This window comes from Passer montanus, unplaced genomic scaffold (genome assembly GCF_014805655.1).
Source record: "Passer montanus isolate IOZ18808 unplaced genomic scaffold, ASM1480565v1 scaffold27, whole genome shotgun sequence".
NCBI lineage: Eukaryota > Metazoa > Chordata > Aves > Passeriformes > Passeridae > Passer > Passer montanus.
In genome coordinates, this window is record NW_024367372.1 from 4,530,744 (window position 1) to 4,555,546 (window position 24,803).

Below are 24,803 nucleotides of genomic sequence, written 5' to 3' on the forward strand. Positions count from 1 at the left end.
TAATTGCAGAAACTGAAATCTTTATACAAATACTTTTAAAGGATAATTTGTTTAAGCTTAAAAGTTATCTTAGAATATTTGTGCCAGTGAGACTTGACCGTACAAGGGGGAGAACCAGTCATGCAGCAAAAGGGAATCAGCTTAAAGGAGAACATCCAATTGACTGCTTTTGGGTTTGGTTTATTAATAGTTGGTTTTAACTTATTTTTTGGGAGCATTAACAGCACAGCATATTGATAAGAGACACAAAGCTACTTTTGGCATTAGAAAAGCTGCCCCTCAAGTTGTACTGGAAAGGCTAAACATGGTAGAAAAGATACCATTATAACATTTTCAGAATAAGTGACACTGCTTCACAGGACGCTTCTTACCTGAGCTGTCCCTTTGAGAGAGGTGGGATCAAAGGAATTGAAATTTGGCCCAGTGGGGTTCCCCACACAATAAAGCTACATTTACAGAGCACTTACAAGGTTCCAAGCCACTGGGGAGTTAGTTCTGTAATCAGAGACAAATTCCAACAAGCAACGAAAATTTGGGATCTTGAGGACGTACCTGTCTAGAAGCTCCAGAAGTTTCCAGCCATCCCAGATTCCCCACTGTATCTTGTGCCAAGAACACAATACCCCAGAGGAACTCTCCAAAGCACTGGTATGAGGCATCAACATTTCTTTGTCGAGCTCCAAGCGCAATGCCCAGCACTGCAGTGAGGGCTCCAAGTCCTTGTCCCCTCCTGGGTTAAGCCCAGGCAGCCATGGCACCAGTGTGGTTAAAGGCCAGCTCCCACAGCAGAGACACAGCCCTAGGCTCTACCTTGATCTATAATAAGGAAGGGAATAAGCACTTTCAGGATGTAATACATTAGATCAGTTTTCAACATCTAATTTAGGATTAAATTAATTATACCCTGGAAAAGCTTATTTCTCTCTAAGGCATTCTGGACAGCGAGCTCAGGCAGTGATATCCTTATCCACTGATGAATCCTGCACCTTGCCATAGACTAATCAGGCACTCGTGGATCTCTGGCAAACCCACTGCACCCATTCTTCTATTTCATTAATTCAACTTTCCATTGTGTCTTATTCTAAACCTTGATACACAAGGCAGCATCAAGAAGTCTGCAGCTGCTGAGATCTCCTATTCATCATCTTCTAATAGAAATCAGCTCAGTTTTGTCACACACACACTTTCATCTTCCATTTCAAACGGAAATCCAGGTCTTGCTAAGCCATGGTCTCACATGCTAGATGTCAGACACATTAGGTCTGTGTCCCCAAAGTGTGCAGACAGGGAAAAGCATCTCCCACTTCACATTTTATTGCCATCATTCCACACACCTTCTCCTGTTGCAAACTACCTTCATGAAACGAAGAACACATCCAGAATCAGAGCAAACAGCTCACCTCTCCTCACCCTCGTCTCCAGCTACAAACAAAAGATGTCAGCAGGACCCAACTCCCATTTCCTGATCTGCCCAGTGTGAACTCCTTACCTGGTCAATGTTTTTACCCAAATCAGAAAATCCTGCCCTTTGGTGCCCTTGTTAGGCAAGGCTGCAGCCTTCCTCCATACAAACTTCTCCCCATTCAGAAGGGGAAACTTCCAGGTGATTCCTCCATCTATCAAAGTTCAGATCTCCTCTACACTACTGACCTCAATAATTCCCTTCTTGATAACCCTAGAAACTTTGTTCCCATAAAATTTTACAGTGATTCCTCCTTAGTTCTTCTGAAGCAAAAGAAAATTTCTCTATCACTCTCAGCAGGGCCTTTGCAGAGATGTTTTTGTTTGTACACATACATTTTGTTGACTGTTTACTAGAAGCATGGCCAGAAACTACATTTGCTCTTACTATTTCAAAGGCTATTTGGGTGGCCAAGCCAGAGCATGCTTTAGAGGTAAGAGGTTTGATACCTGGTTTTCTCTCTCAAACATTAGTCTGCATCTTTCAGACTGGAAGATGGTTTATGAAATTAAATCCAGGTTTATACTGTTACTTCATAAGGCAGATACTTGGGGATCATACTAAGACCTTGGCACACTTAGCAGCACCAAGAGTGAACTCTTCTTTCCTTTCAGCCTGAGCTCCAGCTTGTAGCACATCCTGCAAGGCAGCTCCTACTCTAAGGGACAAGTGCTTGGTGCCACCATGTTCAGATTCCAATTTGTTTATGTAGGACAGGCATTAACTCAACACTGCATTCCCCTTTACAAACACATACCATTACCAGGCACAGGTACAGCACCCGTGTTTCCAAAACCAGTGGCATTATCACTACTTTACCTTTGCTTCTTCACTCCGTGTTCAGGCAGGGGAAGTCCCCGTTTCCTCACCTTTTTGTGCTCCCTGATTGAAAGGAAGGTCCTTTTTATTTGTTCCTCTTTGTTTTACTTTGGGGTTGGGGGGCAGATGGGCAAGAAAGGCTGGTTTGTAATGAAGATTTAAGTGCTTGGAGTCAAATAACTCCCCTAAGAAAGCAGATTGCTACCTTCCAATATTGGTACCGTATTCACTACCAGCAGGAAAATAACAAGGAATGCTTTCCAGTAAGGAAACAGCCTCAGCTCTCAAAAATGCTGCTTGTTCTTCCAAAACCCCAAATCAGTCTCCATCCCTACCACTCTGCTTTACAATATAGAAATGCATGACTAATTCCTGGCCTCCACAGGCTGCAGAGCTGGAAACCACCAGTGTCCTGCTGCAGGAGTGCTGCTGCCTTTAACACACATGAGCAAAGCACAGAACTTTGTGTCACCTGTCCTGTGCTAACCCTGGGCTCCCAGAGCACTGCTGGGAAAACTGCTCAAAGCACCTTCCCCCAGACAGCCCCACAAAGTCCTGTCTGTGCTTCTGTGTTTGGTGCTTAGCAGCACTCCAGCACGTGAAGACAGAAAACATGAGCTCGTGAAAATTCCAAGGTGCAAAATTTCCTGCCCTTCTGAGCATCTTCAACAGCAGCACTGCACACTGCTGAGCTTTGAGGGCAAATGCTGCCTTTTCCCATGGATTTAAATGTGTTTCTTTCATGTCAAAGATGACAGTCTTGTTAACTTGTACAGCCAAGTGCTTTGAACAAAAAGCAAAGAGGCAGCGGTTTATTCTTCAGGTCCTCCTTATCTGAGGGATGACACTGTCAGGGAGGGGAAACCCCTTTTGTATCTCCTGACCAAAATCTGAAAGGTAGGGGGTCAGTTACACATCAGAACCACATTTTACACCAATAACATTTTACTACATATTTTATTACATCAATGGCTTGAAAAAATTTTATTTGATGTCAGCAAACATTGGAAATCATAGAAAAATGAATTATGTAGAATTTCACAAAGGAATTTACCCCACTATAATTCCTCATACAGTAAAATAATCCAAAACCAAATGTTACTTTTCAGTGGCTAAGCAATTTTATAATGCTATGAACATTCATCACAGTAAGTGTGCTGAATAATAGAAAACAGGCAAAAAAGACATTTAAAATATTACTTACAACAGCATTATTACAACATACTTTCTTTAAAATCCCAACGAGTATTTCATCACTTCAAAAGCTATACAGCATTTCCATTATATTTGCAAACTTAACCTTATACATCTTTTAAAATCTTGAAAAAACTTCTTTTAAGCAATCTATAAGCAGTTAACAAAATTGATAAAATCTACATAATGGAATACTATACACTCCAGTATAAATTTTATTTTAGGAGAATATGAATGTAAACACTCATTATTATACAACATGCATAGACTATACTGACCTTCCATCTTCTGAACTGTAACTTTCACTGCAATTGTGCTTTACTATCAACAGGAAAAGCTGCATTAATCCAGGGAGTGGCAGAAAGTATTTGCTTTAGGGGCATTGCACAAGATCACTAGATTTTGACTTACTGAAGACAAGCTGGAGCTAATAAAATAATTTTTCTCTTTTTTTTTGTAAAATATCAGCCCACTCATCGCTGAATGGGCTATGTACAAATTCATACCAATTTGAAAAATAAACGCATTATCAAAAAAAATCTCCTATGATATTTTTACATTTCATTGACTTGGAGATTTTTGTTCACAAATCCAGTGATCAAGTTAGTGTAATGCACTGTTTGGCTCATATTTGGTGTGCAAGAATACCAACAGCATCTTAGCGAATTCATAGAATAAAAACTGAAATTTAAAGTGACAATGAGAATATTTTAATACATAATGTTTCTGATGTATTTGTACAGGAAAGAAAAATGTTTGTCAGGACATTGCTTTAAGAGAGTAAGAGTTTCATTCTTACTTTAACTATTAAAAAAGTGTTCTAGTGGATATTTATGGGGTCTTCCTGGTTGCAAACTTGTAAAAATATATTAAGAAACCATTATCCCCATAGGTATTAAATATATCGAGACACAACCATTGTGGCTGCACTACCAGGTATGGCTACTACGGTCTTAAGCATCTGATTGTACATTGTTGCTTTACTGTTAAGCACAACTGAGGCGTGTATTTTTTTTTCCCTTGGTTATAAGATTATATTACAAAAATTGATCACTGTTTCAAACCAGTTAAACACGAATATTCAAGTAACAAGGTTGTTTTAATGGATAAGTGAAAAAAGAAGTTACCTAGCACTTTACACAACTACATAAAAATTAAATAGAACAAATGAAATTTGTTTATGCATATGCAATACACTTTTATATCTTTAAGATTTCTAAAACTAAAACTTAAACTATCATTTTCTTTAACGATACCATATTTTGCACAATAACTTATACTTAGGAGAAATAATTTCCCATTTTCCACAAAATATATATAATTATGACATTCACATCGATAGTTTAAGAAACAAAATTTAAGTGAATATTCTTATTTTATGCAGTTATCTTTGTGGACCCTTCTAGTCAGAATGCAACCAGTTGATGTATCTAATGCTTGACCCATTTAACAAAAGAAAAAGAGGGTCTTCACCTAAACAAGGTCAAACCATTTCAAAAGCTAAAATGATTTTATCGCATTTAAAAACATAGTTCAAGAGAATGTAAAAAACTAAACGTTTAAAATACAGTGCTATTATATTGCATGTATCAACTACAATAAGATAGCAGTAAACTGAAAAATAATTAAACAACTTTTTTCTTCCTAATATCACAAATTATACACGTTTCCCCCTACCCCACGGGGATGAAGCCAAAACACAACTTTTCTGATAAGATGGACAGATTTGAGGGCAAAAAACCAATGAGAAGTCCTCACAGGTACCTAAGTCTCCAGCAGAAGCCTCTCCTGATGAGCTCCCCAGCTGGGATGCAAGCTCCCACACCAAGGAGGACCTGTCTCCACACACTGGTACCAGCAGGAGGTTTGATATTTAATACTAGAGTGTTTCTAAAGAGCAGCATTGCTTTACACCACAACTGTCAACTGGATTCACAGTGCTATTTGCCCGGTCTTTATTCCTAGTTCACACTGGCTAACACCTAGCACTCCTTCCCACAGAGACTCCCAGCTCCAACTGGCACAGGTCTGAAGGAACATTTGGGCCACCAGAGCTGCCAGTTCACAGCAACAGCAGTACAGAGAGGGAACAGCTCCCTTCCATCCTCCCACCACCTCGGAGGATCTCTCTGGAGCTATTAGAATGGAGCTGCTCAGAACCAGCTGCCACGTGGCTGAAAGGGCCCTTTTGGGGCCCCACACTCTAACCTGCCCTAGGAAATCTCTACCTGTGCTGTGCCTCTGTGTTGCTGCCCAGTTTCTGACATGGAACTTTGCTCACACCCGGCCCAAGGCTAAGACCACATCTCAGTGCTACAAGAGGCCACATCCTAGCCTTTCCTGGGGCTGTGACCACACTGCAGGAGGTGCCAGAGCCAGCTCTGCTGCCCAGCTGGCATTAGCCTGCCCCACTTGGGTACACAGAGCAGAGCCACCAGAGCACTCAGCATGGCACAGCCACCACAGCACAGCCCAGCAGCCAAACCTCAGCACCAAGTCCAGGGCCTGGCCCTGAGCTCCACCAGCCTCAGGGCCATGCCATGGGCTGGCTCATTTCAAGCAGTGTGAGAAAGGCTGGTGCTGTACATCACTGTGTGCCATCTTGGCTTGGATCTTCTGCAGAGGAAGAGAGGAGAAAGGTCCTTTTTTCCACCTGCAAAGACACCTGGTGGTTTCTTCCAACATCATTAAATTAACCATTTTTAAATGCTTTGTGACTAGTGTTATTTTGCAGCTTTCCACTGGACAAGAAGTAATACTGCTGCTTCCAGCTTCCCTGGACACTGCTCGGCAGTCAGCAACCACCTCGTTCAAGGTGCAAAGTCCTCCCACAGGACTGCAAGAACAGTTCCAGTTCAAGCCAGCTAGACAGGCCACAGCACGGGCCATCCGAGCAGAGGGCTGGGATTTGAAAGCTGCATGCACCAAGTATTTGGAAAAGCACCTCTTAGATTTTAAATTGCATATTTTGGTTCAGAACATGAAAGCGATGTGTGCTTCAGAAGGGTTAAAATGGCCAATGAAAATTAACCCGGTTCTTCTCCATTACACTTGCAAGAAACCAAAAACTACTGAAGGTTGAATTTTGTGCTCCAACCCTCATCCAGACTTCCAGTGAGAGAAGCAGTTTGATGTCTTTGGCAAACAGCGCTCTGAAGAGGAATGAGACACTGGGACAGAAAGTGATCTATGGTAGCCAAATGCAAAAAGGCACATATTCCCCAAAAGGAGAGGCACCAGAGAAAGTTGTTTTGACTTAATCCCACAGAGGATCAGGAAAAAGAAAGTTGTGTAGCACTCACTTAACAAGTTACAATGCAAATGCTGAATGCCAGGGGTTAAATAGCGTATCAAACAGTTTCAGGTTAAGTATTCCCTTTTGCACTAAATAAAAGCCATTAAAATATACAGGAATAAAATGCTCAATTAGGGAGCTTTCTATGAAGCAAGAACACACAAATACAGTGGAAAGAATTGCACAAACCAGAAGTGTAATGAGTTACATCTACAACCTTGGACTGACCAAACCTTAGAAATAACATTTCTTATCACTTTGCATTATTCATGATTGCTTGCTAATGTGTCCTGTCACTGCAGAACAAACCTGCCACGGCTGGCATGTGCACAGGCCCCTCCTTTATAGAAAGCTCACTAATCATAGTGTCATCGTAAGAATACACAGGAAGCGGAGACCACAAGGCCATGCAGCAATACATACTTATACCCTAAGGACCAAGTGTTATAGGAACCCCTAACGTGTAGAGTTACTGTGGGGCTGCTAAGGAGCTCCTTGTTTTGCAGGTTGGTCAAAATTTATAGACAGGTGTTACTGGTTCTAGAAGTCCCCATGCTTAAGCATGACGTTGGTGAAATGGAGAGCTGAGCTACCTGGGTGCTTTTGAAAGAAAGTGGAGGCAATATGGAGGAATGAGGGGAGATTAAGGCAGATGTAGCACAGGACTGGAAGCGTTTGCCTTTTTTTTGGTAATAGCTGCTTGTCCACAGATATGATGCAGATGGCTGTCTGAGGTTTGCTAATACCTGATATCCTGGATAACACAGTAGTCAACACAAATTGTTCTAGGCTACAGCACCTTCTCACGAAGCAGATGCATATCTGACATCAAGAACAGAAGTAGCCTGGAGGGAAGGGGAGAGAAAGAGCAGATATTTAGTTTAAAATGAATACACACAGGATTTCTTGCATCTCCAAACTTCAGCCCAAATCCATGGTACTACAGTGACAAAACATACAACCCTGTCACATGGGAGGAATTCCAACAGCTTTCCCTGTTCTGAGGCACACTGGGATTTGTTGTTGGGAATGTAAACATACAGGAATTAAGAGTGGAGTTGATGCTGCTTTATAACCAGCGGCCTCATCTCCCCCCTTCAAATCAAAGGAACTATGGCCCCTTGCTATGGCAAAGCCCAAAGCCCTCAGAAGCTGATGAACCTTTCATGAGGCTGGTGGCCAGACAGCCACGGCGTGCCAGGGAAGAAAGCACCTGAAGGATTTCAGTGTTAGGCCAGCAAAGTCTTCTCGCTACAGCTGAGTCCACCTTGACCAGACACTGCCTGTGCTCAAGAGCAGGCACCAGCCATGCAGCACTGCACAAGGAGGGAGCAGGAGCCCTCTCCAGCCCATGCAGGTCACTTGTGTCATAACCCCAGTGATGTTTCACCTCGGCCCCAGAACCACTGAGACAGACACGTGGGCAGCACTTTGCTCGTGCCACCTCCGAAGGCAGCAGCACCACATGCACAGCTCCTTTTGGTCTGGTTCCCACCACTCAGCACCTGGGCTGCTCCAGAGTGGGCACCTTCCATCACCAATGTGAGCATCATAACTGCTGCTCTAGTAGTAATTTTACCAGACCTTGCTGTCATGCCTCCACTCTCCCAACTCATATGGGATCCTCATGGCTCCAGTATCCACCCACGTGGCCACATCAGCCCACTCCAGCTCCTGCTGAAGCCATTTTTCCCTATGTCAAGTGAGACTCCCCTTTTTTGACCTCAGCTTTCAGAAGCAAGGGTGTATTTGAAGCTAGGAAGAATCTCAGAAGGCTCAGAGAATAAAAGCTCTGCATTATCAAGATACAATTCTGCAGGACACAGGAAAAGACAGTGACAAGAGCCTTGTATCTTTCAAATTGGTGGCTATGTACTAGCACCAATGCTGCTTTGCTCCATCTCTCAATTCTGGACAAATGGGACAATTTCACTCACACATGCCTGTGAAGGCAAATGTTCTGAGTTTGGTTTTGTTCATCTGTCATACCTTTGGATTTAGTCCTCAAATATAAGCATCTTTGAATTTCACGTTATTAGGTTTTGTGAAGCAGTGAAGTTCTGCTTTTTGAATTTCTGAAGGACAATGAATGTCCAAGTGATCCAGCCCTAATCAGAGCAACAGAAATATACAGCACACTGGGAAGTCTTTACTCCATTCTCACCAAAATTTGCCTTATGTTGTTGACTATGCTTGCATTTACAATGCACAGTTTATTCACCAAGTTGTCTTATAAATTAGGTCAAAGGGAGTCCTTGATCAGACTTTTTAACACACAAACCTCTACCATGGTTTTCTTCTACAAGACTAAGTATTAATCTTTATTGTTAATTCTAAATTTTTGTAACTAACTTCCACACTTAAACACCCTACAGTCTCTTTGTTAATTTCAAACCTCCATGGCCTTTGGAAAAGTGTTAACTCTCTGAACCTCCATCAAGAAGAGGCTGTTCTTAAAATTTGCCTTTACAGAAACAGCTGTAAACTTAAGGAAACTTTGCCCTTAGGTAACTCCAGAGTGAAGTTCCATGCACTCATGCTGCTTACAGCTTTCTTCCCCTCATGTGAGTGAAACCACTCACCAAAAATGAAAGAGCAAGCTTTGGTTTAGAAGACTCTGAAGTCCCACAAGCCAAACGTAGAAGAGCTGGGAGAACTGAGTGCAGGGAAAACATCCAAATGAGATAAAGATGCATGGGGTTTCAACAGAAAGAGATATTAAAACATCTGTGCTCTGATGAGATACACATACTGTCAGAGGGATGCAAATTTACTGCTCTCCTTCCATTTTCATACAAGCTTGGATCTCCCAATTCCCCAAATCAGTACTGGGACTGTATATCCAGATGAAGTGAAATATACACTGATTGAAGACTGACAAAAATGGCTTTTGCAAAGACAATATATATAAATTCACAAACACATCTGTCTGAACTGAGCTCAGATTGGGAATTTGATGTGACTTTTAAACTGGATTTACCTCATCTTCCTCTTCAGACATTTTAGTAGAATTTTCAGGAGATTTTACAGGCTTCTGGCTATTGGTTCCATTTGTCTCCTCTTTGCCATGCTCTGCCTCCCACTCCTGTAGGACTTCATCTATGTTGAAACGACGTCGATAATTTACAAAAAAGTTTTTCACTTGCACCACAGATTTGTTTCCAATCACATCAGAGATTGCCTGAAAGTCTCGGCCATATTTCCTGATTGCTAAAAGCAACGAAAAGAAAAACAAAAGCAGTGTGTTATTTCCATAAAGATCACAAATCAGGCTCAAGTCACAGCATAAAGATCCAAAGCTGAACTTCTGTCAAGGTTTCAAACTTCTTCAGATTAATGCAGAATTTTAAAAAGAAGTCTAAACTGGGAAAGAGACACAGTTAAAACCAGCGCTGAAGAGAACAGAGGTGTAGCAAAAGATGAGTAGAGTCAAATGTACCAGGCCTGTTTATATCTGCCTGTACTGCTTGAAAAGTTACATAGACAAAGATGACAGCAGTGACTCCAGCTGAGTTTCACTTTCTGAAAGCTGGGACAAGCAGACACTATTTGCAAACACTCACACGATGCCATTTATATTGCCCAGGGAGGGGAAGGGGGAATATTGTATCCCTGTTCAAATACATTCTTTGGGCATTAGTACACAGCAGTGTTGAAGTCCTCCCCCTAGCCACTGAAGAGAAACTCAGCTCTGAAATGTAGCAGGGTTTTGACTATCAACAACTGAAGTACAAATAAACTTGTAGTGCCATACCTTGTACAGCAAGAAGCTGCTCATCTGTGGTCCAACGTGCATTAAACTTCTGGACGACCTAGACAACAACAGCAACAAAAATTAGCTTACTTCATTTATATACTTTCACTTGTATCTGAGCTCATAAAAACCTCTCAAAAGGGCAACAAGGAATGCACTGTTAGTCAAAGTGTATCATTAGCATTTCTCTTCACAATTAACAAAGGTCAGAAAATGATCTCACCTCTGGAAGTCTGTATTGTTCTATACCACCTTCAAGCTTTTCTTTGAGCGCGCTGTTTGTCTGTTTGATATTCTGAATCTGAAAAGAAAGTTTCATCTCTTTAAGAAGGATTTAAAAAAAAAAATCTTTGGACAAGCCTTTTTCCAGCAGCCTTGGCAGGAACCTCACAAGCTCAGCCTTCCAGTTTTTTTCACTGCCTGCCTTTTCCAAAAAGAAATTTTGCTATATTGGAATAATGTACAGCAGGAGCAGCTGGCAAATCAGGAGATCCCATTTAATTTATTCTGCACTGTCTACAAGTTCTTTGTAACAAGAACTGCCCCAACTTCCAGGTCTGTATAAAGCCCAGCATAAGAAGATCAAACCCATCTGCAGCAAGTAATGAATCAAAGACTGCTAAAGAGTTCAGCTTCTCCCAGAGTGCCAGGAAAAAGGCTTCAGGCCAAAATACCAATTCTATTAAGTTTAATAAAGAGCTTGAGACAGATCTCTGCTTTAGAAACAGCAAAATGCTCAGATCTAGGCAGCAAACTCATGTAGCAAACATGTATTTACTCACAGATATTTGAAAAACATTTGTTTAAAAGACAGATCCATCAGGGAAGTAAAAGGCACATAGTGAGTTTGTATGATACCTGTCTAGAAAGACTAAGCCAAACATATCTGCAACTTCTAAAAGTACCACGTGAAAAGGCAAAGGAAAGCTGCTGCAGATGGAAATTGCATACTGCTGAAACCAATGTCACCTGAGGAAAGTTACAGTTAAAGCTGCAGAAGGAATTCTGAACTGCAAGAAAAGCTAGGTGCCAACAAATGTTCCTTCAAGTCCCGGCTATGAACTCTTCCTTGTTTTACTTCAGCTCGAAAGCAGGCTTGCCCACAGAAGTAAAACCTAAGAGATGTAAAACCCAGAGCTGCATTCAGAGCATAGGAACAGCAGCTTGTCCACTGAGGCATGCAGCATTGTGCATCATCACTGCCAAGCCACAAACTCCTGCCAGCTCTGCAGAGTGCAACAGGCACTACCAGCAAAGCCAGCAGTCACTCTGTGCCATCCCGCTCGTACCTGCCGTTTGATTGAGACCAATTCCATGTCCAGTTGTCTGAGTACAGTGGTAGCAGCTGTTGCATTGGCAGAAACAGCCTCCACATCTTCCTGGGAAAGGAACATTCCTTTGGGAGGTTTCCTCTTTGCTCTGTTCTTGGCCTGTGTACTGTGCTTCTCCTTCTTCACCTGAGGGACAGTTTCAGCAGGTGGCACCTAGCAAACAGCAGTCAGTCATGTTACAAAAGTAAGTATCCTTAGAGATCCCTTCCAGCTCAAACCATTCTGTGACTCTGAATTTTAGCCACCATCAAAGGCTGGAGAACAACAATGCCAGTATGCAGACAGCATGACATTTTTGTTTTAAATGGCATGTCATGCAAACTGTCTTATATAAATTTCTCCTTTCCTTTAGCAGCTTTCAGTGTTTACAGAGATACTGTGGTTGCCTTCTCTGCCCATTCTCATTTTGGGAGACAGATGCCCAATTCTGCATTTATTAAATGTTCTGGTTAATTTCAAACCTCTAAAACCCTTCTTCTTGTTTTCATCATCAGATCTGAACACACCACCAGAAGGAAACCAAGTGAAGTGTGGAGACAGAAAGAACATAACTAAAACAGTTTACTGAGAATTGTTGTACTACCTGACAGACACAGTGAGGAATAAACCAAATTTATTTAAAGGCAAAGGAGTGAGGTGACAACAAGGTAATTCTTAGATTGTTACACCATTTCTTGGAAGCCAGGTTTTCTTGCATAGCACTTGTGTATCAACTGTTCCATCAAAATGGTGCAGTTTTACCTAAAATAAACTTCAAGTGTTTTTTAGAAAAAGGAGTATTTCACAGAGCACTTCCTATTTTTATCCCTTACGTCTAAAGCAAAGACAGGTAGATTAGTCAGGACACCTACTACAGATCCTTCAAGAGTACAGCTGATTCTAAGACAGCTAAACCATTTCTTCCAGAAGTTATATTCAACAATCAACTCATACCTAAGATTTTGCACCCAGTAACTGGATCCTGGCCAAGAACACAGATCAGAAGGGTGGCAAGGAGAGAAAAAGCAGAGGGGAGACAGTACGTCTGAATCCTCTGCTTGATCACTGCAAGCTTTAAACACATTGGCTTCACTTGGTGCTATTGTTTTCCTCCTAATTTGCAGCTACATGCAGTTTCTACACAGTTTGTGACATTTGTCCATTAGCATTGAATGCTTGCATTTGAAACCACATGAGGCTGAGCACCAAACCCCAAGTAAGTATGACGTTCTGACTCCCAAAGGAGTCCAGCACAGCTGCCATGGATAAAAGCTTTCACCTCCTCATGGACACAATGGCCAGAGCCCCACAGCAGCAGCAATGTGGACAGCTGCCTGCTCTCAACCTTCTTCTTCCATCCACTGGTGCAAAGAATTCCATGAGATCTAATGCCTAGGGCAAGCCCAGAGGCAGGAGGAGGGATACCCCTATGTGTCTCTGCAGACAGGAAAGCAGGTGGTGAGCAGGAGAAACCAGACTGGCTCAGCTATGAACAAGTGAAGTAAGCTCTGCTCTCTGCTTCAGAAGGGAGCACTTTGATAACTGAGCCAGGTAAATTATTCAGCATGGATAGACATTTCAGATCCACTCATATTTCATCTACATACACTGCTTCCCAGGACCACGCAGCAATGCCTCAGTACAGGTTCAGCCTGTAGTTGACCAACAGGCAATGCCTGCAGCGCAAACATCCCAGCAGCTTCAACATTAAAGAAAAATTAAAGCAGTTTCAAATTACTGTTTTACACAGCTCAAAAAATGCAAAGCTCTTTTGTGTTGCAGACAAGAACCAGAGCTCCAGCAGAACAATTTCTGACAGCTCCAAATGCCTCTAGGCCCCAGCAAAAATTGGAACATCTAGTCTGTCCTGGAAACTCTTCTTTCCTGGCCACACACATTTCTCTCAAGAATTAAACCAATTTTTGAAAACCAGAGAGAATTAAAATGCAGGGATTTAGAAGGGATTTAGCAGTGCTCCTGTTTATTTACATATTGCCACTGCTATCCAGTGCACTTCAGTCTTACAAACCCCCTAATACAATGTTCCCTTCCTCAGATTTCACTGTGTAAAAATAAGATAAAGCTATCTCAAGCTACACAAAAACAGAGCATGAAGTGGGAGGTACTTCCAGGAACAAGGAAGATACAAAGGAAGCAGGTCTAGGTCATGACCTCAGTATTATGGAGTCACTATGCAAGGAAATCCAAACAGTTGCACTAACAATGAAATAAAAAATAAAAAAAAAAAATATTCCTCTTCCAATGATCCTCAAAAGAGGAAACAGATGAAAGATTTCAGACACTCTGAGAAATCCCAGTAATACTGGGTAAGTCAGAGAGCAACCAACAGGTCTCAGAGCTGAAAAACCCAACTCCGCAGATCTGGGACAGGGAGGTTCCTTGAGGTAAGAGTCCCGGGCTGCTGGCACATCACAGCCCCTGCATGTCTGGCCACATCGTTAAAAGAAACCTAATGATCAAGGACAAACTTATCTCCTCCTGGCTACCTGCTCCCTCTCTCTCTCAAGCTATTTCAATAAGCCCTAAGTTCAGGTACTGTAAAATCAGAATCACTGAATCATTGTCCTCCAAGATCATGGAGTCTAATCTTTGAACAGTTGTCAACCAAACCAAAGCACTACCTGCCATGTCCAGTCATTTCCTGAACACCTCCAGAAATGGTGACTCTGCTATGTTCCCAGGCAGCCCATTCCAGTGCTTAAGCCTTTCAGTGAAAAAATTCTTCCTGATGTCCAACCTGAACCCCCCTTGAGGACATTTTCTCTCATCATGTCCCTGGATGCCTGTGAGAAGAGACCGACCTCCACCTTGCTGCAACCTCCTTTCAGGTAGCTGCAGAGAGGGACAGAAGTCTCCCCTGAGACTCCTCCTCTCCTGACCAAACAACCACAGCTGTACTCTGAACAGGCTAGGAAGGCTGTCAGCTCCATTTTGTCCTCCAGCACAATCCCTGTCCTGAAAAGTCCCCACAAGTCTGCCATGGCACACACAGCCAGACTGCATGTGCTGCATGAGTTTCAGATTGGTTTGAGTGCCATGGCCTCAAAGGTGGGCACAAAGCCCCCTCCCACACTAAGACTTTCTACAAAAATGTCTTGATGGTAACCGTACAAACAAGACATCTGATCTGGCTTGGCCTTACAAGAGATGCAGCCAAGTTGGTGAAGAACTATCTTTCCCTCTTCTGCAGGAAGTTCAGGACATGTCAGCATTGGTTAGGAAGGAAAAACTAATAAAGGTTGAAGAGAGTTATTTAAAGATGCAAGCTTTTGAAGAGCTTACAGAAAAATCTTAACGGTAAATTCTTTAAAATAATGGGAAATGAGACAATAGTATTATTTATAAAACACTACAGAGCTGCAGTACATAGCTGGAACTTAGCCAAGTGAGAACCCTTCCTGTCTGGGTGTTGCTGAGGCTTCTGAGAACTCAAGTTTCTTGTAAGGATTAATACAAATGGCTGCACATCCACTCTGCCCCTAGGAAGACATCAGGAACATGCTGGTTCCTTCAGTGGAAACAACAGCAAAACTTTCCTGGAAAGTCTAGAGAGCACCCTCACGTGGGTGAAGAGCAGATGGGAATGCTGTGATTTTTCAGTTATTTCCATTCAAAATTATTTGTTGGAGGAATTAATCTGAGAGTGACTGACAAAACCGTTACTCTGGGACTTCTTTTTGACTGTGTGGGATCATGTTTTTAAATACCTCTAGTGGGTTTTCCCTAAATACAATCTTTTAAAAAATTAAGAAATTAAATAGAATGACTGTGAGAGAAATCAGGCTAGAAGCAACCAGGAAAGGGAGCCAACTTCAAGGAAATAAGGTCTTAAGCATCTTCCTGTAACTCATACATACAACCCACACTGCTGCTGAACAAGGTGTTTTTATTTAGTAACAGGTAACCTGCAGGTTATACACATGGAGATGAAGGATATGATCTCCTGTAGGGCATCACAGGCTGGGTTTCCAGAACTGTTGTATTTGTGTAGCTATTTTCATCCAGAACTCTATGCCCACAGAAAATGAAGTACTTGAAGTGAAAAACAAGTACTACATTTTGAGCTGATGTAACAACAGGTTAAGGTCACCCTGCCAGACAAAATTAACTAGGCACAAAAGCTTTCTCCTTTACTTTTCACCAATACAGCTGCAATCCTGGTGCTAGTGAAGTGACAAGTATTGCTGGGGATTTCAATACATCAGCAATGTACCTTAGAGCCTAATGTGTACATAAACACACTTCTGTTGGTCTACCTAGAAGAAAAGGATGGATTCCCCCTTCACCAAGCCATCTCCATAGGGGAATGTGCTTCTACTCCACATTTCCATGCAGTTAGGTTAATTTAAACCACTGAGGGTGGCTTAAGCTAACAAAGCCAAAGAGAAGATAAAAGAAACTGGAAACAATCACATAGTACATTAGCATGGGATGGTGAGGTGTTAAATTTTCCCAGCTCTATCCATAACCACTTCTTTATCTATACTTGTCTTGATCTAAGAATAATTCTGGAGACAATTCTTTTCTTGTATGACAACTAGATAAAGTACTAAAGAAAATTAGATACTGTCAGCTTCTACATGAAGTAGCTAGTAAATAAACACTTTCATTTGTACAGGAGTAAGAAAGAATTCTACCTCCTTTTTGCTCTCCTTGTTTTGTTCAACTTCAATGTCAATAGGGTTATTTCCATTTGCTTCCTCCATTTCATCCTCACTGGAAGACAAAAGCAAACAGTACTGCATTAGTTTGTGAGGCTCTCTTCTTCTATAAACAGCACACTAAACAAAAGCATGAATGCCATAGCAAGCCCAAAAGCTTTCCTCAGTTTTATTCTCAGGATGTGGCTTTTTGGGGGGTTGGTGTTGATTTTATTTGGCATCAGTTTAAGTCAATAAATTCTTAATTCTGAGGATAGTGCATACAGGAACACTTCTCAGCAGTGTACTTAGGCAAAATAAATCTACACAGATGAAGGCAAGAGACATGAAATTAATTCCACAAGTTATCTTTCAAAGAACACGGGACACTAGGCATTTTTACTTCAGGCAAACTGAGACGAAAAGGAAGACCTAAAAATACAGCAAGTAGCTAGAACACAGATTTCATACAATTCCTTAATATTTAGCAAAACAGAGATGCACAAGATTAACTCCCTCAAGAACAAGCACAAAAAAATGCCTGGGTTTTTTTTGGTTTTGTTTTTCAGTGACAGCCTCACATTTTATTCTCCCCTGGAAAAGAAGACGACGTTATCAGTTAGAGAGTAATAGGCATGAAATTGAGGCCATATTGAAAGCAACCTTGGCACACCTGTCCAGTCTGGCTTAGGTGGCATTTTAATCAGACATTAAATCAAACGCGTTCTCATGATTTAGAATTTTTGTACTGTACACAAAGTCAATTGCATTGTCCATTTGAAATGATGCCCAGAAATAAGCTGATGTAATCAAAGCATTTTTATTAATCAAAAAAATAAACCTATTTTGTCATATCAGACTTGAGAGCCTTGCCGAGGAGCATCAGCTGGTGCAGATGTGTCACAGCTCCAGGGCAGGGCATGGCTGTGCTCACAGGGAGCAGGAGCCAGCAGGCACAGCACGTGCTGGTGAGCTTGGCTGTGGCATCAGCTCTCACGTGGCCATGTCCCTGCTGCAGCCACATCCTAAGGAGGAATGGGCTGCCATCCTTACACACAAGGGCAGGCGCTCGTACAAGCCACTTCTGTCTCGCCAGCTGATTCACAAGACTTTTAATCTGGTAATGATGATTCCAGGGAACCCACTCCCAAGCATCCTCTCCAGAGTGCACACACAAAGTCCCTCACAACTTGCAACAGGTGCTGAAAACCTGGTTCCAAATGCACTGAGAGCTGTGTTAGTGGCAATCTGAGGGGTTGGGGAATTTCCCTACCTAGCCACAAAAGGGATATAGAGGTATTTGAGTGAAGTACCTCAGACTGCCTCCTCTCTTAACCCCATCTCCAAAAGAACTTCCTTGTGTTCTCACCTAGGCTCAGATTTCAGCCTTCTCACAACAGTCTTTGCTGTTCTGATAGTTTGCTCTTGTATTCTACCAAGTGCCCTAGACATGAGCTGAATTAAAGCCCACCTCCTCATTTCTGCAGTTGTAGACAATGATTGCCATAACCAGAGAACACTTTTGAAATTCTGCCATTGCCAAATGGCACAACACAACCTGAAAATCCAGGCACCCTAAACTCACGCAGAGTGGATTCCACACCCTGCATGGCTGCACTGACAAATCCTTTGAGGGTGCAGGGGTTTGACTATTTTACATAATGGAGAGGAAGAACAAATCAAGCTGACAGCCTGGTGCTTAGTTTCCTGCAGATGTAAATCAAGTTAAGCATTTCCAGTCCAGCTGCCTTCCTCAAAGGTTACAAAATTACAGCACACGGCAGCCCATACAGTTCTTTCCCGTTCACCAGATGGTCTGTGGTGCTACTTTTCCTAGCGAACAGGCATAGGTACTGAGAGGTGTATTTCTAAATTCCATAATTCCATTTGTGAGCACAGAACAAAAAGAGAGAGGAGTATTAAAAGACCTTAAACTACATGGTACAAGACAAACACATACTCCATATAAAAGATTTCCCCTCCCCACTAACTTAGTAGGAAAGCTGAAAAACTAAACAAACAAAAAGCCCCAACAACCAGGATGGGGAGCAGAAAAACAGTCTTTGCACAGAAGAGAAAAGAACAGAATGGAAAAAGAGACTCAGGTCAAAGAAAGCCAAGCAAATACTGGACAAGTTGGCTGTCAGTATTCTCCCTGGCCCTGCCTGCTAAGCAAGTACTGCTGACCTAACGGAGAGATGGGAGAGGTTGAGTGAGTCACTGGTGCAGCACAGCTCAACCCTAGAAACACACTTCTTCCCCTTTCCCAAACAAGACTTGCTCACATGCAGTGGAGCCAGCAAACAGCCAACTGGGAAATGCAACAACCCCTCTGAGGGGAAAGGCATTTGCAGAATTTTGCCCAATTATGTTAGAAGTCTTCCAAAGGCAGGCACACTTCAAGTCTGGTTTGCAAAGACCTTAACTGCATTTTAGAGCAGATTGAGAAGGCACCTGCATCAAGCAGATGGATTTGCTGCTGTTCAGAGTAGTTGTTACTGCCACAGTCACCTGAAACCTCTGCATTTCTCAGGCTCTTTCAGCTCCAGAACTAGGTGAAGTCACCAAGTGACAGTAACTGTACAGATACTTACACTGCTGACCTACCTTCAAGGGCTTGTATGGGTATCCAGGAGGGTGAGCTTGCAGAAAAGGCATGAGTCAAGCTCATTTGCTAAATCTCAGTGTTTAATGACCTCCTGAACACCACCAGCCTCACCCAAATGCCAAAGCACCCAGCACTCCCTGGAACAGCCCAGCCAGACAGCTCATCCTAAGTTCCCCTGTGCTACCCTCTTCTCAGTCACTCAAAATCAGAGCCTTAACTTCATGTTTCTCAGAAAACAGAGCTTGGCCTGGCAGCCTTTTCTTGGTCACAGTTTTCTAAGAGGCAGGAGAGGAAGGGTCTGTGTGTGTACAGGCACAGGCTGAGAGGGCTCCTGCACTGGAGCCTGTTTCCTGTAGCAGGTGCACATTTTCATCTGCTGAGCATCACGTGGAGGAAATAAAGGCACATTTCAGCTCTTTCATTAACTCCTTTTACTGCCCTGCTTATCAGCTCTTCTGGCTCTGCTGACAACAGTGCCAATCAGATTGTAAACAGCTTTAATTTCCATTTCCCAACCCTCAAGCCCTACCAGAGAAAAAGTTTAGAATGGTGGGACTGTAACCAGAGCACTGGAGGGCAATCAGGAACTGCAGTGTCAAAAAAGGGAACACAGCTAGCTGCCAACTGCCTTTTGGCTTTAAGCAAAGCAAAACACAGCAGGGAAGAGAGGTGGGGAAAGGTGTGGTACCAGGAAACATTTTGGGGAAAATCCGACATCTGGTTTCTTACAAGCTAACAGGAATTTCTGGGACAGATTAAAGAAATCAGTGTGTGCAATAGACAGCCTTTCTGCGTGCAAACCTACCTTTCCTCACGTTCCCTTTTTTGCTTACGAGCATGACGATCCATCACGCTAGTTTTAGTCCTTGTCTTCTTCCAGGAGTAGTAAAATTTCACCAGGCTGGCTATTGATTTGTCAGGAAGCTGTAAATTAAACATGTAACCTTTTATATGTTTATATGTAAAGTATCCCCAGAAGTTCATATATAATTGGTCTGTTTTTCCAAGGAACATCTGACCTCTTGACATTGGATTCTCTCAAAGGCCCAAGCAAGGCAGTTCTGCAACCTTACAAAAATGATCTATGGGGGAGCGTTTCAGGTGAGTGCCTACTATTTAGGACATCAAGATCTCTAAAAAGCATCTCAGCAAGCTTCCACTCACCAGCCAAGCAGCTGGTTCCCTCCAGAATAGGGGAACACAGCAAGAACAAATCTGGAATGAGGCCTCAAAACTGAGGTAACAGTTTCAAAGCCAGAACAGACCTAAAAGCCAACACACACATGTAAACAATCACAGAAACTGCTGAATTGCAAACATCCCAAGCATATCTTTGATGTTTGGTTAAATAGGTTTATTCACACCATTCACATGACAAAGTCTATTCAAAGGTCTCAACAAAAGATATTTTCAAAAGGTGAAATGCTACTGTATGGTGAACTGAGGGTACTGGAAAAGAATTTTTTTTTTTGTCCTCTTACACAAATGCCATTACCCTGTAACTAGGAAAGAAAAGTCTGCCTCCAAAAAGCATAAAACTTTTAAGACTAATTCTCTACTTTTGAGGCGCTCTACCTGGATGCTCTTACACAGGAATTTTAAAAGGTGGAAGTCCAATCTTTTCTTATGACTAAAACATGCTTTACTTAAGTGTCTGATTCGGTTTGGAGGGCAGAGCAGGTGGGGAGGAAAACAAAACTCTGAGCAAGAGCCACATCTCTTTCACTCAAATACTGCAGTTTAAGTCTTCACCTGAGACACAGCTGGTTCTCAAACTGCAGACTGACTTTAGGTTCTAATACCAGATCACACCAGCACTCCCACTCTGGCCCACAGCTGCGCACAGGCAGATAGCACCTGTGCTTTGCCAGGTGGGTAAGTCAATGCTGTGTTGCCAACAGCCATGCAACAGGCTGGTCTTCTGAAATTAAAAGGAGAGGAAAACACTTTTTTTTTTTGTCCTCTTACACAAATGCAAAGCACAGGTGCTAAGTCAATGCTGTGTTGCCCACAGCCATGCAACAGGCTGGTCTTCTGAAATTAAAAGGAGTTCCACAGAACGAACTCAGGGACAAGGCTGTTCATGACAAATATCCACTTGGCTATTAAGAGTGCCAAAATATCAGAACCAGCTCTGGTAAATAATGGAACTTGCCTTTCATTCTCTGGCTTTGGAGATTTCTCCCCTCAGTTCCAATCTGCAGGGGTGCTAATGGGGCAGCATCTATAAACTAACAACTAACATGCTCCTGAGCCATTGATTCCTGTCCCCTGCTAAACACAAAGCTTCGTGCCATTTAATTCCTTTCATGCAGAATTGCTTTCCTGGGAGTAACAGTAAAAAAATATCATTACCTAGGGAACAGTGCATGAGCTTGGCATCCCTGTACTGGAATGCACTTCACTCAGGGACAGAGAGCCATGCTTCTGCACATAAAGCAAATTGAGAATTTCTTGCTTTGCAGTTAACCAACCAACAGGACGGGCTTTATGTTCTCTTTTCCCCAGGACATTCCCCTGCCCTATTTTCCCTCCTATATAAGAACACAGGAATAAAGCAGCTTCACTCTTCAAAAGTTCCATTACCTGACCCAAGGGAATGGGAGACCCTAGGACTCCAAGAACATTTGGAAATGAATGTCAGTGAAGGACATGGAACATCAAGGAAGACATGATGAAAACAAGCCTCTTTCTACCATCCTTTTGAAAAGGGACCTTCATCCTTGGACAGCAAGTGACCTTTTGCTTTTCAGCAGGATCAGCAATACAGACTTGTGTCACATCTGCTTTAAAGAGGCTGAACAGACTGCAACAGCCTAGGCTCACTTCAAAGGGTCACAAACAGTGGAACTGGGTCCTGCTGGAACACTCAAGAGGCTACTTGACTGAAGGAGAGCAAAGACCAAAGTCTAGTTCCCACCCAGGTGATGAACCACTTGAAGACACTCTCAAGATACAATTAATAAAAATTTTTACAACCCATCCTCTCCATCTTTCAAAAGAAAACTGCACACTCCCTAGCACTTCCCTTTCAGGCAGAAATCTATCTTGAAGGTTTCAATCATACATTTAAAACAGTATCATCACAACCTAAAGCAAAGGACTGAAGCTTGCAAGGATGTATAAACCTCCAACACCGCATCTGCTGACAGTCCAAAATCACATTAAGCACAGACTTTATCATTCAATAAAATTAATTCCTAAAAATCAAGTGCAAGAAAAGAAATCAACCTTGCACAGAAATGATCTTTAGTGCATATGTGTGGGCATATGTGTACACACCATGCCTGACCTCCAGCTGAGACAAACACTACCATAGCACACAGGGGACTGAAAACTGTAATTTCCAACCAAAGAAATCACACAGTCATAGTTATCCTGAACCAGTAAAGCACTTCAGGAAAATACTTCTACAGAGACTCTGGGAATAACATTGTTTCTTTCTATTCAGGGTAGCATTTTCCCTCTAACATCCCCTTTGGCCTGTTCTCTCTCAAGAGCATTAGACACACATTCAACACAAACAGCACTGAAGACGACAGTCTGTTCTGCTTTCCCACTCCTGCAACACCACTTACCATCTGCTGGATCCTGTGAAAGGTTTTCCCATGGAAACTGAAGGCCTGTTCAAACAAGACCTTGTCTTCCACTGTCCACTCATCTGGGAATGGAGTAAAGTTTGGCAGATCTGCCAAAGACTTCTCGATGTTGTGCTTGTGCCAGAACAGCATCCCAAGAGCCTAGAAATAACACAGACACCAAGGTGACAATTGTAATCAAAAGAAACATCACTGGAAAATGGAAAGGGAGAGCTATGACATTTTTCTCAGGCAACACATTAGACATAATTTTAATTCTCAGCTACATCAGATGCTTTTCTGAGTGCAAGAAACCTGGAATCTGCCCCCCAGCTAGGCTGTGAAGACCAGCCCAAAGTTTATCAAAATCACACAGGTCATCATGTAATAAAATATTAGCAAAGAAAGGTGGGAGAAAAAACTTAATTACTTCAGCTTTACTGATCATGGTATGCACAGGTAAGTTGAGCAAAGGCTTGGCAAGTCTACCTAAAAAGACTGGACAAAAGGCAGCTTCTTCCAGTGCTGGACTCTATTTCCTGGTAATTAGAAGGATGGTTTCATTGACTGGGAGTTTTTATAATTGTTTACGGGGTTCTTTCTGAGGGGGAACAGAAAAGAGAAGAGAATGAAACAAGAACTGGAAGAAGGAAAGGCAGAGAACATGCACCACCTTGACTTGCTGCTAAGAAGTTCCTGGCCCAAAGAAGGAATAAATCTCATACATTCTGGGGGCTGCTCTTTTGTTCCCTTGAGAGAGACCTCATTCTGCTGCTGCAGTCTCTGGTTCTCAGTTCCAAAAACAAAGTGCCTGTGCTGCACTTCACCACCTGCAAACCCTTCCCCTTTTGCCGTCTCCGAGACACTCGTGCAGCCCCCCTCTCCCAGGGCTCCACAGCCCCTGTGTGCTGTGACACAACTCTACCTCTGGCATGCCAGCAACCACTGCAAATCATTTTGGGAAGGTCTGACTCTGCACAGCTAAAAAACAGCCTTTCACAATTGCTGAGAAGTGAAAACAATCCCTAACATGCTGAGTAAAACGTAAGAGTAACCGGCTCATCATATGCAAACTCAGCTCAGGTTTCACAGCCACAGTTACCCTCATCTAGCAGTTTCACCCTGGCTGCCCAGCATTACAAAATCCCTCCAAAATTGGGGTTTCCCCATGACTTTGCTATGCAAAAAAGTAGTTCCTTTATGGGATCTCACACCCCTGAGATTCTGCAGAGAGCATGCATATAAATGTAGTGTTATCCAAGATCTTGCCCAGATTCTACTGGGCTCTCAGTGCTGCCTGGACACCTTCTCCTCCCTTTTGCCACGATGCAGAACAAGTAGTAATCTCAGTGGTAGCACAGTCACTCGAGATGCCACAGAAGCCACACAGCTGTTTTGGCAAGGATAGGTCAAAGAAACTATTTTGCAGTCATGAAGGACTGAGTTTTCTCAGAATGACAATCTCACTCAGCTTCAAATATGAGATCTACCTGACATCCCTATGAGGAAGCAAGGGATAAACAAGGAGCAAGACATTTTGGGAGGGCAGGGTATCATTAAATAGCACTGAGGTGTTAGTAAGGACTGAGGGAAGAGCTGCTTATCTAAAGCAAGAGGTAAACAAAAAAGATTTTCCTTATAGGCTTGTTGAAGAAGAGATCAGTATTCATCTTCCACCTGTGCTGCCCTGGAAGAAATCTGCACTCATACACAGGTGAGCACAGGCCCTTTGTGCCAGGGTGTGTGACAAAGGCTGGCAGGAAAGGCCAGACTTACTGTGGTGCTTCTAAAAGTCTGTGACTACTACAGCACAGCACAGCACCCCACAGCTGTCTGCAGCACCAGCTGAAGAGCCTGCCCTGCCAGAGCTCACTGGCCTGTGGGGAGCCCTCCCTTCGCCTGCCCTGGGGCTGGCCAGGCTGCAGGGACTCCCACCAGCACAGTCCTGAGCCTCCAGCCATGATCCAGCAGCAGCAGAGCCAACAACAAGGCACTGAGCCACGGGCAAGGGGAGTGGAAGGACAGGGATGGGAGCCGGGCTGGCACGGATCGGGCAGCTGGACAGGAACTGTGCTGGGCAGAGCAGCACCAGCACACGCCCCAGCACCCTGCCAGCAGCTCC

At 42.9% G+C, this 24,803-nt stretch overlaps 1 protein-coding gene across 2 annotated transcripts in view; it reads right to left on the reverse strand.

The window, feature by feature from the left end:
• Positions 1-3,219: 3,219 nt before the first annotated feature.
• Positions 3,220-24,803, reverse strand: part of RCOR1 (REST corepressor 1) — an 82,330-nt gene continuing 60,746 nt past the window's right edge. Inside the window, exons 5-12 of one of the 2 annotated variants that reach the window (XM_039712561.1) lie at positions 22,682-22,843; positions 19,909-20,027; positions 16,493-16,571; positions 11,814-12,008; positions 10,748-10,825; positions 10,525-10,582; positions 9,751-9,980; positions 3,220-7,615 (exon numbers count right to left, since the gene is read on the reverse strand). In XM_039712561.1, the coding sequence (XP_039568495.1) occupies positions 7,574-7,615; positions 9,751-9,980; positions 10,525-10,582; positions 10,748-10,825; positions 11,814-12,008; positions 16,493-16,571; positions 19,909-20,027; positions 22,682-22,843 (963 nt within the window). In that variant the 3' untranslated portion in view covers positions 3,220-7,573. The remainder of the gene's footprint in view (positions 7,616-9,750; positions 9,981-10,524; positions 10,583-10,747; positions 10,826-11,813; positions 12,009-16,492; positions 16,572-19,908; positions 20,028-22,681; positions 22,844-24,803) is intronic. The other variant, XM_039712562.1, reaches the window with a different exon arrangement.